The following is a 14644-nucleotide window of genomic DNA, read 5'->3' as shown; positions in this document are numbered from 1 at the left end:
TACTAGAGTACAAATGCACAGATGACGCCACTGATAAGAACATCAGTGACCCTCTCGCCTAGCGGCTCGTGGGCCACATTTTTGTTGTTACTACATTTTGACGACATCTGTGATCAATAACTTAACAGACTTACGGCAAAATGGAACCGATTTGTTAAATACTACACAGATTATTAACTCCGGGGACTTGATTACACCCGGACTGGCGATACTGGCTCTGTTCGGGATCATCAGTTTCCAGAACAGATCGTCTGAGCTTAGTCAAACTGGGAGAGTCTTGAAGAGCTACACCACACCATGTACCTTTTCCAAAAACAGGGTTCTTTAACATTTCGTCAGCGAATAATTCAATCGATTTTAATGTATTTGATACACTGTCTGGCCTTTGTAATAATAAAGATAATATCATAGAAACACGCATATAATTGCTATTTTATTTCACTTTGATATTATTTTGCTACATTGATTAACATTTTAATTTAGTTATAACTATTATTTTTCTGTGAATTGTTAATATTAAAATTGGCAAAAATAGGACAGCAATAATCACTGCCTTCTATATGTTTAGACTTGTCAAATTAGAATTTATATTTTTCCCATGTATGAACCACTATTTAGTAGGACAAAATTTCATTTTAATTTCATTTTTTACCTTTTTTAATAACAACATTAGCTAGCAGAGCACCACTACATTGTTTTCCTATGTTATTCTATAAATTTGTTAACTTTGATGAGTTACTAAATTTTTGTACGATTGTCTGTGACTGGAATCTGCGCCTATAAAATTCTCAAAAGTAAAAAAATAATTTTTATATGATTCGTTTTTTTTTACAAAAACTTCACACCGAAAGGGCAAATCGAAATAATGAATAAAGGCTTTCAACACTTTTGTCGCGAGCCTGTGATGCAGCATGCTACATAGTTGGAATTGCAATTTTGACAATTTGTGGCACAGCCAATAAAATGGGAACCTAAAAAATAAAAAAATCCAAAAAAATTCGCTATGAATAAATTTTTGTACAAGAGTTCACACTGAACGTACATACCACAACAATATTTTTTTTGTGTTGAACTTACAAACGCCAAATAAGCAGACAAAGGTTCCAAATATGTAGCGTGAGACATTACTCTCCTCCCGACACGCTACATATTTGGTACCTGTGTCTGCTTATCTGCTATGTGTAAGTTTGACACACACATATATAAAAAATACTTATTGGTTTTTAGTGTTGAAATAAAAAAGCTTCACCCTAAAATACTGCTTAGGTTCCAAGACCTTTCTCGGCAATTTATAACCTATAACCCTCGAGGTTTAAAATGATAAAAAATATACTAAATCACCGGCTTATTTGGGAAATAAGGATCGTATTTTTTACATTTTTTCTAATTTGAAGCACTATGAAAAGTGAACAGCAAAGAGATTTTGAATGATACTTTAACTCCAAGAACAAAGTAGATCGTGTACACACGTTAAACAACGCAGCTTTTCTTCCATTAAATGTATTTTAAGGAAGTATATTAGTTTACATTTTCCTTGTTTTTTACACACAAAATCACCTAATTTCATCTTCTACAGCAAATCAGCAAATCTTGGGAATCCACACTCGACCAATATATCATAAAAGTCCATCTGGACTTCGTGTACCTATGTGTATGAAATTCAGTATCTTGTTTTGGTGTCAACTCGGAAAGGATAAGTTGTTGACAGTCTTTTATAGCTACGTAAAAAGCCAGATATTTTCCTATATCATTTAGAAAAACTAAGCCTTCAATTTAAAAGAAATGGTATACGTTTGCAAAGACCTTTTTACAGCAGGTCAGCTATCATGGGCAAGCCACATTCATTTAACACATCATACAGTCCGCCTACACTTGTGGGCCTTTGATTAGCAATGAAAACCAGTGCAGCGTCACATGGGTTCAGAGTTCGGTTGTCAAGGAAACGAATCTCTCGTGGAGTCAAGCCCAGACTCTCAGCAACAACCTTCCATTCATCACCACCTAAAAGAACAACAACAGAAAATCTTGCACTTAGTTTTTCAAGTAATATTTCACCGGGGTTTCCAAACACGAGAAAACTGATGAAAGCCCGAGCCCGGCGGAACACGAAGCACGAGTTTTTGAAATGGCTTCTCAATCGGCGCCTAATTGAACAGTCGCCTAAACTTAATTTTTGCTTTCTTTTGTTTAATTAGCGCACAGTTTGTGATGATAATGTATGATCCTTGTTTTTCACAACTTAAGGTCGCGCAGGACCCTTGCTCATTAATATATTCATTAGCCAAATTTCTTGTTGGAGTGCTGTCTTGTAAAGCTTTAATTCACTACATTTTGAATATCGATTCCTCTAAAATTTAATAAAGATACTCAGGGATAATGGAATTACATCATGATTGTCCTTTTACTGAGAGATGACCGTTGTCTGTGATGTTACAAGCCCTTAAAAGTTTAACTGAAGATAATGCGATTTTGTGTCCAAGTTTTCAGCTAGCACAGCGCACCAAATTAAATGATTATATAGCCTAGTGATAAATCGTAACTTCTTTTGTGTTCCCACTAGAACGAAATTTTCGATTTCAAAAACTGCTACAAGTTAATGGCTTCTAAGAGAGTAAAAATGTGAAATCTAAACTTTGAAACATGCTATCTTCATTTTGAGAAGGAAATTTAAAAATTCGCTCTAGCCAGAACACAATAGAGTACACCAAGTTTATGTTCCTCGCGAATCAACTCTTGAAATTCTATATCGACGGAGAAAACTTGGACACAAAATTGCAGGTTTTGAGGCTTCCGAAGACCTTCCGAGTCAATGTTGACAACAACGTGTGCTTTATTTAAAGCTGTGAATCTAATTATGATAATTCGCTATGTTCCAGCGCACGGGATGCGAGGCTGAGAACAATACCGTGTAATTACTTGTACAAAGAACTCTGAGAAAAAAAATTTTCATGAATATTTCGTTTGTTGTCGGCTTCAGTCGTCGCAGTTCGTGCATACTCTTTCAATAAATACATACATAATGATTTCAAGGGTCCTGCGCGACCTTAAGGTCGCGCAGGACCCTTGCAATTATTAGTATGTATTTATTTAAAGAGTATGCACGAACTGCCGGACGACTGAAGCCGACAACAAACGAAATATTCACGAGAATGTTTGTTTTTAAACTCTTTTGTACAAGTAATTACTTGTAATTGTTCTCAGCTTTGTGCCACGTGCGCTGGAACATAGGGAATTGTTATAAATAGATTCACAGCTTTGAATATATCACACGTTGTTGTAAACATTGACTCGGAAGGTCTTCGGAAGCCTCAACACCTTCAATTTTGTGTCCAAGTTTTCTCCGCCGATATAGAATTTCAAGAGTTGATTCGCGAGGAACATAAACTTGGTGTACTCTATTGTGCTCTGGCTAGAGCGAAGTGGTGGAGCACAAAAGAAGTTACGATTTATCACTAGGCTATATAATCATTTAATTTGGTGCGCTGTGCTAGCTGAAAACTTGGACACAAAATCGCATTCTCTTCAGTTAAACTTTTAAGGGCTTGTAACATCACAGACAACGGTCATCTCTCAGTAAAAGGACAATCATGATGTAATTCCATCATCCCTGAGTATCCTTATTAAATTTTAAAGGAATCGATATTCAAAATGTAGTGAATTAAAGCTTTACAAGATAGCACTCCAACAAGAAATTTGGCTAATGAATATATTAATGAGCAAGGGTCCTGCGCGACCTTAAGCTTGTTTATTTCAAGTAGCCACAATTTGCATGCAGTGGCGTCCTGCTTGTTTCTAAAGCACGGGGCGCCCAGACAAACTGGTTGTTAGCAGGTTGTGCACATTTACATTTTCATAGAGAATGTATGGAATTTACCGAACGGTTTGTAGAATTGAATATAATGGCACAAAACATGAAGAAATTCGTGCTGAATAAACGTAAGTTTTCCTACCTTTTGCGTATTGTCGTTCTTTTGTCTCGAAATGGCGAATCTGAGTACTAGTAGATTGAAGGATATTTGCTTTCGCTGCTTACTATACATCTAATTATATGGAAAGGATGGAAAGTCCAACAGCTCCAAAGTGGAATAGCTCCAGCGCCGAGCCGATTTTCGGCCTAAAAATCCTATCGCACAGCTTTCAAACTACGCACTAAAAATCATTTGATCGAAAATTTATGCAAACGGTCCAGAACTAGCCCTCAAGCAAAAAGGGTATCCCAAATTTTTAAACCGTTCGGTAAATTCCATACATTCTCAATAAAAAGGTAGATGTGCACAGACTGCACACAAACAGTTTGTCTGCGCTCCCTGTGGTTAGATGAGGATGAATCTTGCTGGTTTCGGCCGCCCAAAAAATGTTGGATACAATTAAACAATGGTCTTTCAAGATTTTGTTTCGTGGAAAGGGAGGCAAAGGCAAAACCAATACTCACTTGTATAGGGAGTGATGTCAATGGTGCGACACAACCCAAGGACCCTCCCGCAATTACGACGGCGATGTCGAAAGCGACGCATAATCATTTTAATATGCATCGTTATAATTTTTCTACGTCGAAGTTATTATGAAATATCCATACTGACTTTAGAAACGAGTAAGTATCTAGATCTAGTCGTTATGTGTTTCATTTTTAAAGCTAGCTAGCTTCTAATGTATTGCGACACCGTTGGCGGTTCATTTTCCAAAGAAAAGTTAATCTACATCAGAAGACGGTGAAACAATACACCCAGATGTGAAACTCTCGTGCAGAGCCTTTTGTTATCCTTATTTTTTTAGCTTTTTGTTTACTGGCGTTTCTGTTGTATTGATGAGCAAGATGTAGGGAAAACCCAGCCCGCAGGAACTAAAAACGAATTTGCACGGAAGTTTCGCATGTAGGTAATTTGTTTTGCAACCTCTGTAAAACAACGAGGTGACATGACTGAAGGCTGATAATTAAGCGTCGCTTTCGGCATCGCCGTCGTAATAGACCATATTCGTATTCTCGGTATTGGACTGGAACTAGCTTGCAATGGAGGCTAATGCGGTTAATCTTTTCAAATGCAAATGACATGAAGATCTTTTTAATGATATTCTCCCTCATTAGCCTCCATTACAAGCTAGTTCCAGTCCAATACCGAGAATACGAATATGGTCTATTACGGGAGGGTCTTTGGGTTGTGTCGCACCATTGACATCACTCCCTACACTAGTGAGTATTGGTTTTGCCTTTGCCTCCCTTTCCACGAAACAAAATCTTGAACGACCATTGTTTAATTGTATCCAACCTGAAAAAGGGTGTGGTGCTACGCATTCGGACGGATTAAAAATTTTGGATACGCTTTTTCGTTCGAGGGCTAGTTCTGGACCGTTTGGATAAATTTTCGATCAAATGATACGAGAAGATGTATAGTAAGCAGCGAAAGCAAAATATCCTTCAATTTACTCAAATTCGCCATTTCGAGACAAAAAAACGACACTACGCAAAAGGTAGGAAAACTTGCGTTTATTCAGCATGAACGTGTTCATGTGTTAAGCAATTTAAAAACGCAATTCTACAAACCGTTCGGTAAATTCCATACATTCTCTATAAACAGGTAAATGTGCACAGACTGCACACAAACAGTTTGTCTGCGCTCCCTGTGGTTAGATGAGGATGAATCTTGCCGGTTTCGGCCGCCCAAAAAATGTGCAAGAAGATTCCTTGCTTACACAGTCCAAGCGTAGAAGTACACAGTACAAAGACAAGTTAGCCGTTCGAGGTTTTGAGAACTTTGCAAGCAGCACGCGAGCAAAAATACCCTTTACCGGCGGTAAGTGTGTTCAAGGATTTTGATATTCACCGCGTGCAAAGTCTTGAAGAGAAGTTGGAGGACCTGGAAAGTCTTTCTTTAAAGCACTGGCTCGCAAATTTCGTCCAAAACTTGGCTGCGAATAAGAACGGTGGTCGCTACGAGATATTCAAGAAACGTTTTTGAATTGCACTGTTACTGTATATTTTAGAGTGAATCTACTTATGACTGGATTAATCCAAACCAGGTTCATGAAATTTTCACCGTTTAAAGCACAAATCGCTGTAAACGCGTTTTTTCCTCGCCAGAAACGACATAAAAACAGACGACATAAAAACTAAAGTTAATGTTAGTCTTTTTTTCTCTCCTCCTCTCTCTTATCTACTTTTCAGCGCTGTTGATCTTTTTTTCTGTCTTTCTCGGCATGTTTTAAGCCGTATCACAGTGTAACGTGCGTGGTCAAAAACACTCTGGTCACTTTTCGTTGACCACGTTTTAATAATTTCAGTTATACTTTCTTTGGGATTAATAAAGCTTCTCTATATTCATGTCGGTTTTTGTGTCATTAATATTTAAATTAGGATAAATCCTTCATCAGTAGAGTTTGACATTTTATCAAACTCTAGGGTTTGATATTTAATCAAACTATTGTGGAATAGCCTCTGTCCAGTGCTTCATCGGGGTTTCAAACCACAGTAAATTTATGAATTATTACTGAGTTTCAGTAGAGAATAATATCGTTTAGTGTTTCAAAGTTTTTAGTGTTATTAAGTGTTTTCTTCGTGATTCAATGTTCCAGTGGTGAAGAAAGCGTGCTTGTGGAAAGACAAACTAACCAAAATAACCACGTGGGACATTCTTGCGCCTGAAATTCGAAAACGGAATACATTTTTTACCTTTTGAACTTTTTCAACTTTGTTTTCTCTGACCAATGTAAATACCACAATAATGATTAAAAGATGTGGATATGGAGTATTAAGACAAATTTTAGACTATGAACATTACTTACTACTCAAGTCAATTGTAAGTTCTCTTCTCTGGGTCACTGGAATATTTCGAACATCGAGGAGTTCAGGCAAAAGAGGACCTGGAGGAAAAAAGATATCGTTTAGCAACATCCTCGTCGCCACTGCTATAACGAATCCACACAAAAATGCGATGTTATTAACAATTGCAGAGTGGCTACAAAAAAAGGTTTAGCTGTTAAATGCAGTGTAGTTAAACTTGACAATCATGCGTCAGTTCAACAAGTAAATAATAACAAAATCGTTTGTAAATAATACTAAAGTACATTTTTATACCTGTAGTACCAGCTGGTGCAATTTCCCTCAAGTGTCTCACCACGTCAAGCCTGTTTGAACATTTTGCGTTTCTTGCCAGGCAACGAATCATCCTCTTGGTTTCTGGGTCTGGATTTTCAAGACAGGCTTGTTCCAGCTGCAGATGATCTTGTAGTCGAGCCACGACAGCTTTTGCATCACATGACTGTGATAAAAGAGCGTCTTGAACTGTAAAAGGTAAAGCAAGGGCTTGCTCTTCACTTGTCTCCACCCCCTTGGTCTCTAGCTGTGGACTTTCAAGAGACGCCTGTTCCAACTTCATACTCTCTTGTAGTTGAACCACGACATCTTGCACATCACAAGTCTCCGACAGAAAAGCGTCTTGAACTGCACAAGGTAAGGCAAGACCCTGCCTTTCGCCTCGCTCTGGATTTCCCAAAGAGACTTGTATCAACTGGAGATCTTCTCGTTGTCGACCCACGACATCTTGTGCATCACTTGACTGTGATAGAAGAGCATCTAGAGTTGCACAAGGTAAGGGAAGGGCCTGATCTTCAGCTGTCTCCTCCTCGTGCACTTTGATAAAAAAAATAAATGTCAAAACAAGAACGTCAACCAATTTTATCCCGTGATGGAAAAGAAATTTCTTAAACGCATTAATCATTCATCAAGTTATAATAAAGGAAACCATAACCTGGACGGTGGTTTGGAAATTTCATCGCAATAAGTATAGATTTTTACGATTTTACTCCCCCGGTTATATTAATCCTTAGTTCTCGTTTCTGTTGAAAAGATAGATCAAACATTCGAAATAGTGTTTCATCACTCTTCCAAACAATCCAAGTTCGTCAAAAATACTTCCCTGCAACTCTCTTCTCGGTGTTTGGAAATGCGATGAAACACACTCTCCCGTGTTTTAAATATAACATACAAAAAGAGGTATAAGTGCCAGAATGCATCAAGTATATACTGCAACTGGGTTGTACGTTTGGGAACATAATCAATGACGAAAAATTGTACCTCTTGTACGACTCCAAGTGCACATGCGGAGATTAACTATAAGTTTTAAAAGAAATTTTACTACTAAGTGCTGAAGACCAATTATTACTTTACATGAATTGGATACAATTAAAATATGATATTATGCAACGAAAGCCCTGAAGCCATTGTATTGTCCGTTGTTAAGGTGTAAATGAATCAGTGTGCCTTAACACATTACGCCTAGCTTGAACAGTTTCTCCACTGGTGTGTACGTTTTTGTTCAAAAGGCGAATTCTAATCAGTATTATCCTTGTCTGAACATCATTACATCTTAAAGAATAATACTCGTTTAAGATAAAACGTCGTTTTCACACGTGACTAGTCGAAAAAAAAGTTGAAGGGACATTTGTTAATTGCTTTGTATTCATGGGCCTCAAAGTCTCTAGCATTTACATCTAATCGTTAGTAAACCAGTGAACTTGAATTTAGAACAAACAATGAACTAAAAACTGATGGGATACTGAATCAATAGGTAAAAGTAACCCTGATAAAACAAAGACAATGGTAACAAACAAAAAACGATGGGCTCAAGTATACTATAGTGACAGCTAACATTCTTAGGTGTGATGTCTTGATCAAGAGTGAAATGATCCAGTGGCAAGATAGCCCATTCGTTAACTAATGCCTTGTTTAACTTTTCACAAAACAGAAAGTAAGAATAAATGCAAATAAGCGAGTAACAGCAACTGATGCGGCGAAATTCTGCTTTAAGCAAAGTTTACCTTGCACAAAAGGACGAAACCCTCCGTCTACTTCATCTGTAGTTTGCTGTTGTCGAAAAAGGGGTAAAACGGAATAAATATCAATGAACAAAATATATCAAATGTTAGTTGGCAATTTTCTCGCTTGGACCTTGCTGTCAAACTTCACTGGGGTCAAAACAATGTTTACACATTTCCAGAAAAGAAGTTTTGAAGTTAAAACATACAAACGTTATTCTGTCGCTAGAATTTGTTACATGTACTCACCTTTTCATTCGGAAGTATAAACCAAGGGACAAACTGCTTCACTCGAACCCTGGTTTCCAAGGCATCAGCAGACTTGCGACAAATGACATCTGGTGGAATGTTGCACAGCTCAGATTCGGACCAGAAGTGAAGACACTCTTCTTGCTTGCAATCCACAGCACGGTGAGTTAGGCAGTAGTTAACTTTGCCTCCTTGGCAACAGGCTGGACAAAGAAAACGCGCTTCACATCTGATGTTGTATAACCAACAAAACTCTCTCTTCATGCACTCAAGCAACAATTCCAATTGCCTCCGAACAGCACGGGCAACAGTCTCTTCAAATGGGCATTGCCTTTGATCAGCGTAGAAGCTCACTTTCGGCTGAGAACCTTCATCTAGATCAACAGTGTGATTTTCACTAAGAATAACAACCTCAAGCGAAGATGGATGACACAGAAGAACTACAGAGCAACCTACATCGGAAGAGATGTAAAACCTGGCAAAGTTGTGGTGCAGTTGGGGCTCCACAGGGCTTGGGAATTCATCATTGCACCACTGAAAAAATTGCAGCACCAGTCGGGGAAACAAGCTGGGAGGAATTTGACGAGATTCAAATTTAAGAAAAAGAGAGGGAATTGATGCAGATTCTAAAAGTTTCGTTATGCCCTGTGGTGGGTGCGACATCAGCATGGATGGCACCAGGTACTGTCTGCCACAAGAAGCATCTGATGAAGGCCATGAACACATCAAGCTAAATTTCTCCATGATGGCAATAAGACTCTCAGCTGTTTCTTCTTGGTCCAACAAAGCACCCCAGACATGTTCTAGAAGTTCTTCCTCCAGGATTCCCGTCTTCTCAAGTTTATGCCATAGATCTTTAAATTCACGTTCTTCATGGTCGTATCGCTTAACAGTGATCACCTTCTTGAAGACATCAATTAACCATTGAGCATCCAAGACCACTAGTTTGTTCAAATCCGGAGTGTCATCAAAATGAATCAAAATTCTCTGGTCATGCAAAAAGTCCAGCAATGTCAATATCTCTTGATCATCATCAATTTTGCACACTTCAGATGCAATTTCCTTTGCTCTTTTAAGAGAAATCCATTGGTGGCCCTCCTCCTTCATAACTTGAAGTGCTTTCTCGTATTGCAGCCACTTGATTGGAATTTCTTCTTTCATCTGTGGCAGCTCCTTAGCAACAGTAAGTACGTCCTGTCGCAAACATATTACTTCTGGACATTCAGATTTCCCACCTGACTTAGTGTTATCCACAACAAAGACGCGCTCAAACAAATGGCCACTGTATGGCTTGTTTTGCAGGAAATGAAAGATCTCATTGGCCAGTGCACAAGGATCTACACCACCATGAGGATCATCAGCATGAGTGCACACCAAGAACACAGGAGGAAGTTTCTCTGGTGCCACCACAGAATTAGAACCTGCTGGTTGGTTTCCACTTTGACTGGCTAGGGAAGCAACAGATGTCATCCAAAAATCTAGGTAATCCAAATTGGTTTTCAGACAAAAATTGTCTTCAAATGTCTTGAACATTCCTTGCCTTACAAGAGGATTGGCTTTGTCATGTGGACTTCTGCTAAGATCATACATCAAAAGAAATATTGCCCTTGGTGTAAGAAAGAGCGGGTGGGTGACATAATAAACCGATTGTCCGCCAAAATCCCACAAAACAGAATAGACGTCGTTGTCGTCTTCTACTTTCTTCGCCTCGTGAAGCAATCTTTCAACCAAAGTTGCTATTTCTTCTGGTACTTCTGACACGTCCTCTCGGTCCAATTCATCTCTGGGTGTATTTGATGGCTTGTAATCATGGTAACTGACATCTGGTGTCTCTGGTAATTTCGAAATAAATCCACCACTTAATTCTGATTGATCGCCGCTGGCCAGCAGACTACTTCCAGACTCGATGGGTTCTAAAGTAGTTCTTCCTTCAGGCGCTTGGTTTTCGCTAGAAGGAAAATAAAGAGACTGGACTGACTGGATGGGTACCGTAGCTCTTTCCTCTGGTGCTTCTTTTTCTTCCATCAAACTACCAACAATTAACTGTGCTGCATGGTGCTCATAGGAAATTGCTGCAACTGAAGTTTCTTGGTCTTTCACTCCTGCTTTCCAAACCTCAGTTGACACTTTAAAATGTGAAGGATCTACATCTATCCCTACAGTGCTATCTTCATCTGGGTTGAAAGGCAGCCCCTTCAATGACTTCTTTAAACTGGTCTTTCCTGACCGTTCCTGTCCGATCAACATGACTGGCACCCTCTTGACACATGTCTTTCCCTCCATAAGAGCATTGTTGTACGCTTGCAAGGCCAAGGGTCCTCGTGCAAGAATCTCTGGAGGCACTATACGTAAAAAATTAAATACGTTGCTTATTACTCTATGGTGACAGAAGGATAGGCTTATCCCGGTGTTGTAGCAGTCTGTGAAAAACAGACAGACGTGCACCCACATGAAGTCAATTCTTCGGTTATGTGCAACTGTATAATTTGGTCATGTAAATCCAGGTGTACCTTTAATAGTCCACCAATTCTGGTGGGATGGGGTGATGACAGGAATCCAGTGTCAGCCGAGGTCTTTTTCTGGTAATTATAATCGCTTCTTATTCGAATTATAAAAAGCTGTTTTTTTTTTTCTCAGACACAACTGATGTTTCATTGTCAATTGTGCGTTTGAACTACCAAACTAACTACCTATAAAGACATATCAAACCATTCACAAAGCAATACGTTTGAACCCCAACTCTCTTAAACCCCACACCTGACACGTACCAGCCCTGGGATGACTTAGGAGTTTATAATTTAGTCACTTAATCCTTGTATTTATCTCTATCAACACCATTTTTGAAAAATAAAATATGCATTGAGAAAGAGAACTGAGAAACTATAGGTAAGTCTCGCAAAAAAAAAAACCTTTACGTCTCTAGGAGCCTTCCACTTAAGAAACAAAAAAATGCATTTATATTTTCAAAATAGGAGGCAGATTTCCCTTCCCATGTTATCTGCTCCGATTCAGTTCCTAACCAAGTGTTCTTCTCCTGCTTTCAAACGAATATGGGGAAACCTCTCTTCAATTTCAAAGTTACGTGCTCATAACTTAAGCGAAACGGAAATCTATTGTCAGTTCTTTTTTCGATGGGATGACCTTAAAAATCACAAGAATTAAACTATTGTTCTTTAAGAGCTAAACTAAATAAAAGCCCATATCCTTATATTCGGGAGGGCTTATTTTTGGAAGATTTTTCGGTGAGGGGACGTATTTTCAGGGGACCTAATATTCCGGTATATTATACCTGTAAACATGTTGGTTCAAGGTAAATTCAACATTTTAATGATGCCAGTATCGATTTTCATGTGTTAGTTTTAACTGTCCTATTACATCACATGTTAGATCATACCTTCGGATTGGTCGGGCTCTGATGCTGGTGACGGTGGTGGTGTCAAATAATTTGACGGTGATGTTGTTGTTGTTGATGATGATGGTGGTGCTGTTGGCTGTGAGGTTGACGGTGGCTGAGCAATTGTCTTCTCCTACATGAAAAAAAGAAAGGAAATAAAAAAAAACCACAAAGGAAACACTGACCGCTTACAGTTGAAACCTTAAGGTAAACCTAGAATAGCTAGCTAGCTATCTTATTTATTTATTTATTATTTATGTATAGCTTCCGCTACCATAATAACCACCAATGTACAAATCAAAGGAAAATTAAACATACATTTTTCCTGCGCCGTATTCCCAAAAAGTCTCTTAGAGAAGAGAAGAAACCTTTGGGCTGTTCAGGTTGCTGCGTGTGTGAGGTTATTGACCGTGCTTCCAGACTTGCCATTTCCTAAAAAGAAAACAAATCTTAGAGTAGATAGAATTCCAAAAGAAACCACTGCCGAAAGTAGCACCTACCCAAAACATCATAATCGTTACTGCATTTTTCTAATAATTGGTGAAATTTTGCGGCTTCCCTCAAAATAACATCCCATTGGTAAAAACGGTAACAAAGATTTCCTCCCAAAGGTGGAACGTTGACACAACAGCTTAGCATTGAAATATTGAAGTGCTATTAATACCTACAGTACGTTATGAGTGGTAAGACAATATTTCAATACAAAATATCGCAAACAAGATCAAATTAGTCACCGTTCTAGTATTTCATCTTATTTAAAATAAAACACAAAATGTCTGCCACAATTTAAACAGAAAGAACATTTTCTCAGAAGTTAAATATTTTGGTTACTATAAAACGGGCTTCCTTAAAGGGATGGATCACATTATTATTCGGTAACTGAAAGTTTCGGCCACCTGATAAGAACTACCATCGGAAAGTTGTGCTTTGAGTAGAGTAGGACTTACACAGTGAGCACATTTAAAAACCTAAACATTAGAAAAAATGTTACTTGAAACAAAGACTTCCTGTTTGAAAGCTTACTGAAATAATAATTACCAAAAGTCGCCGTTCCAGCTGCACAAGGATATCTCTTGCAAGAGTGTAAAAAGCCTGCAGACAAAAATAAACCTGGCGTTTACAATATTATTCTGTGTTGTCAGTGTAGTACTGTCTCGTGTCACTTTCCAACAGGCATAGTATGTAAAGTCGTATTTTTTTCAGCGAATTTTCACAAAACGTTGGTCATACAAATGTGTCATGCTTAAGTCCCTGAAACGGATAAGGGTAACGTAAGGGTAAAGTCTTCGTTCAAACGTAGTGGCCCATCAGGCTGAAAGTTTTTCCCGTTTCTGCAGCATGAAGTGACTAGGAGTATTTCTACTACACGAGCAGAGAGAGGCTGTGAGAGTAAAGTGTCTTGCCCAGGAACACAACGCAATTGACCCTGGCCAGGGCTCAATGGAGTCCATTGCACTAACCATGATATAGGCCACCACGCCTCCCACCACGGATATAAGACAGGTTAATTCACTGAAGTTACTGAGACAGAAGGTTTGCTGATTCTTGCAAGCATGTCGTTGACATCTTTTGTATGACATTGACAGATTTGTGGGATTAAGAAAGGGCTGCTAACGGGCTGCTGTTAGGGTGTTTATTTGTAATGGGGTATTTATTTTTTTAACAAAAACATGTTGACTCACATAAGAATGCCTAAAAGAGAAATTTCATCACCCTGAAATTAAAACCTAACCACTAACTATAGAACTGCAACCCCTTTGGAGCTCTAAACACTAGTAAGATTTTATTGCAGTTTGTATTTCACTGCAGACTGTTTTTTGTATGGGAAGGTTTTAAACTTTATGGAGCTAGGGTTAGGGTTACGATTACTTTTTTTTTGGACGGGGCTTAATGTAATGTAAAAACTTTATTTATACACGGGAAACCATCAGTTATATTAAGCTAAAGTAAGAAACTAAAACTAAAACTGCTTTACATGATTGCCGTGTGGGAATCCGATGCATCAGCTATAGATACGTCAGCTACCTTCTTGATAGTTTTCTTAAAATTATTCACTGATACAGCATTTTTAAGACATTTGGGCAGGTTATTCCAGAGCATAGCGCCGCTGTAAGAAAAGCTTCGTTTTAAATAATTGGTATTTGGTTTGGGTAGCGTCAACTTTCCCTCAGAGTCTCTCAAGTTATAAACCGA

At 38.5% G+C, this 14644-nt stretch overlaps 1 protein-coding gene across 1 annotated transcript in view; it reads right to left on the bottom strand.

The window, feature by feature from the left end:
* Nucleotides 1-416: 416 nt before the first annotated feature.
* The window catches only part of LOC144644773 (uncharacterized), a 29247-nt gene continuing 15019 nt past the window's right edge, over nucleotides 417-14644 (bottom strand). The window contains exons 6-13 of the mRNA XM_078504299.1: nucleotides 13490-13543; nucleotides 12770-12883; nucleotides 12452-12584; nucleotides 9058-11399; nucleotides 8812-8857; nucleotides 7070-7624; nucleotides 6778-6855; nucleotides 417-2001 (exon numbers count right to left, since the gene is read on the bottom strand). Coding sequence (XP_078360425.1) covers nucleotides 1808-2001; nucleotides 6778-6855; nucleotides 7070-7624; nucleotides 8812-8857; nucleotides 9058-11399; nucleotides 12452-12584; nucleotides 12770-12883; nucleotides 13490-13543 — 3516 coding nt within the window. The 3' untranslated portion in view covers nucleotides 417-1807. The remainder of the gene's footprint in view (nucleotides 2002-6777; nucleotides 6856-7069; nucleotides 7625-8811; nucleotides 8858-9057; nucleotides 11400-12451; nucleotides 12585-12769; nucleotides 12884-13489; nucleotides 13544-14644) is intronic.

This window comes from Oculina patagonica, chromosome 2 (genome assembly GCF_052425735.1).
Source record: "Oculina patagonica isolate OP01 chromosome 2, crgOcupat, whole genome shotgun sequence".
NCBI lineage: Eukaryota > Metazoa > Cnidaria > Anthozoa > Scleractinia > Oculinidae > Oculina > Oculina patagonica.
The sequence above is the reverse complement of the archived record's forward strand: the minus strand, read 5'-3'. Positions and strand labels throughout refer to the sequence as shown.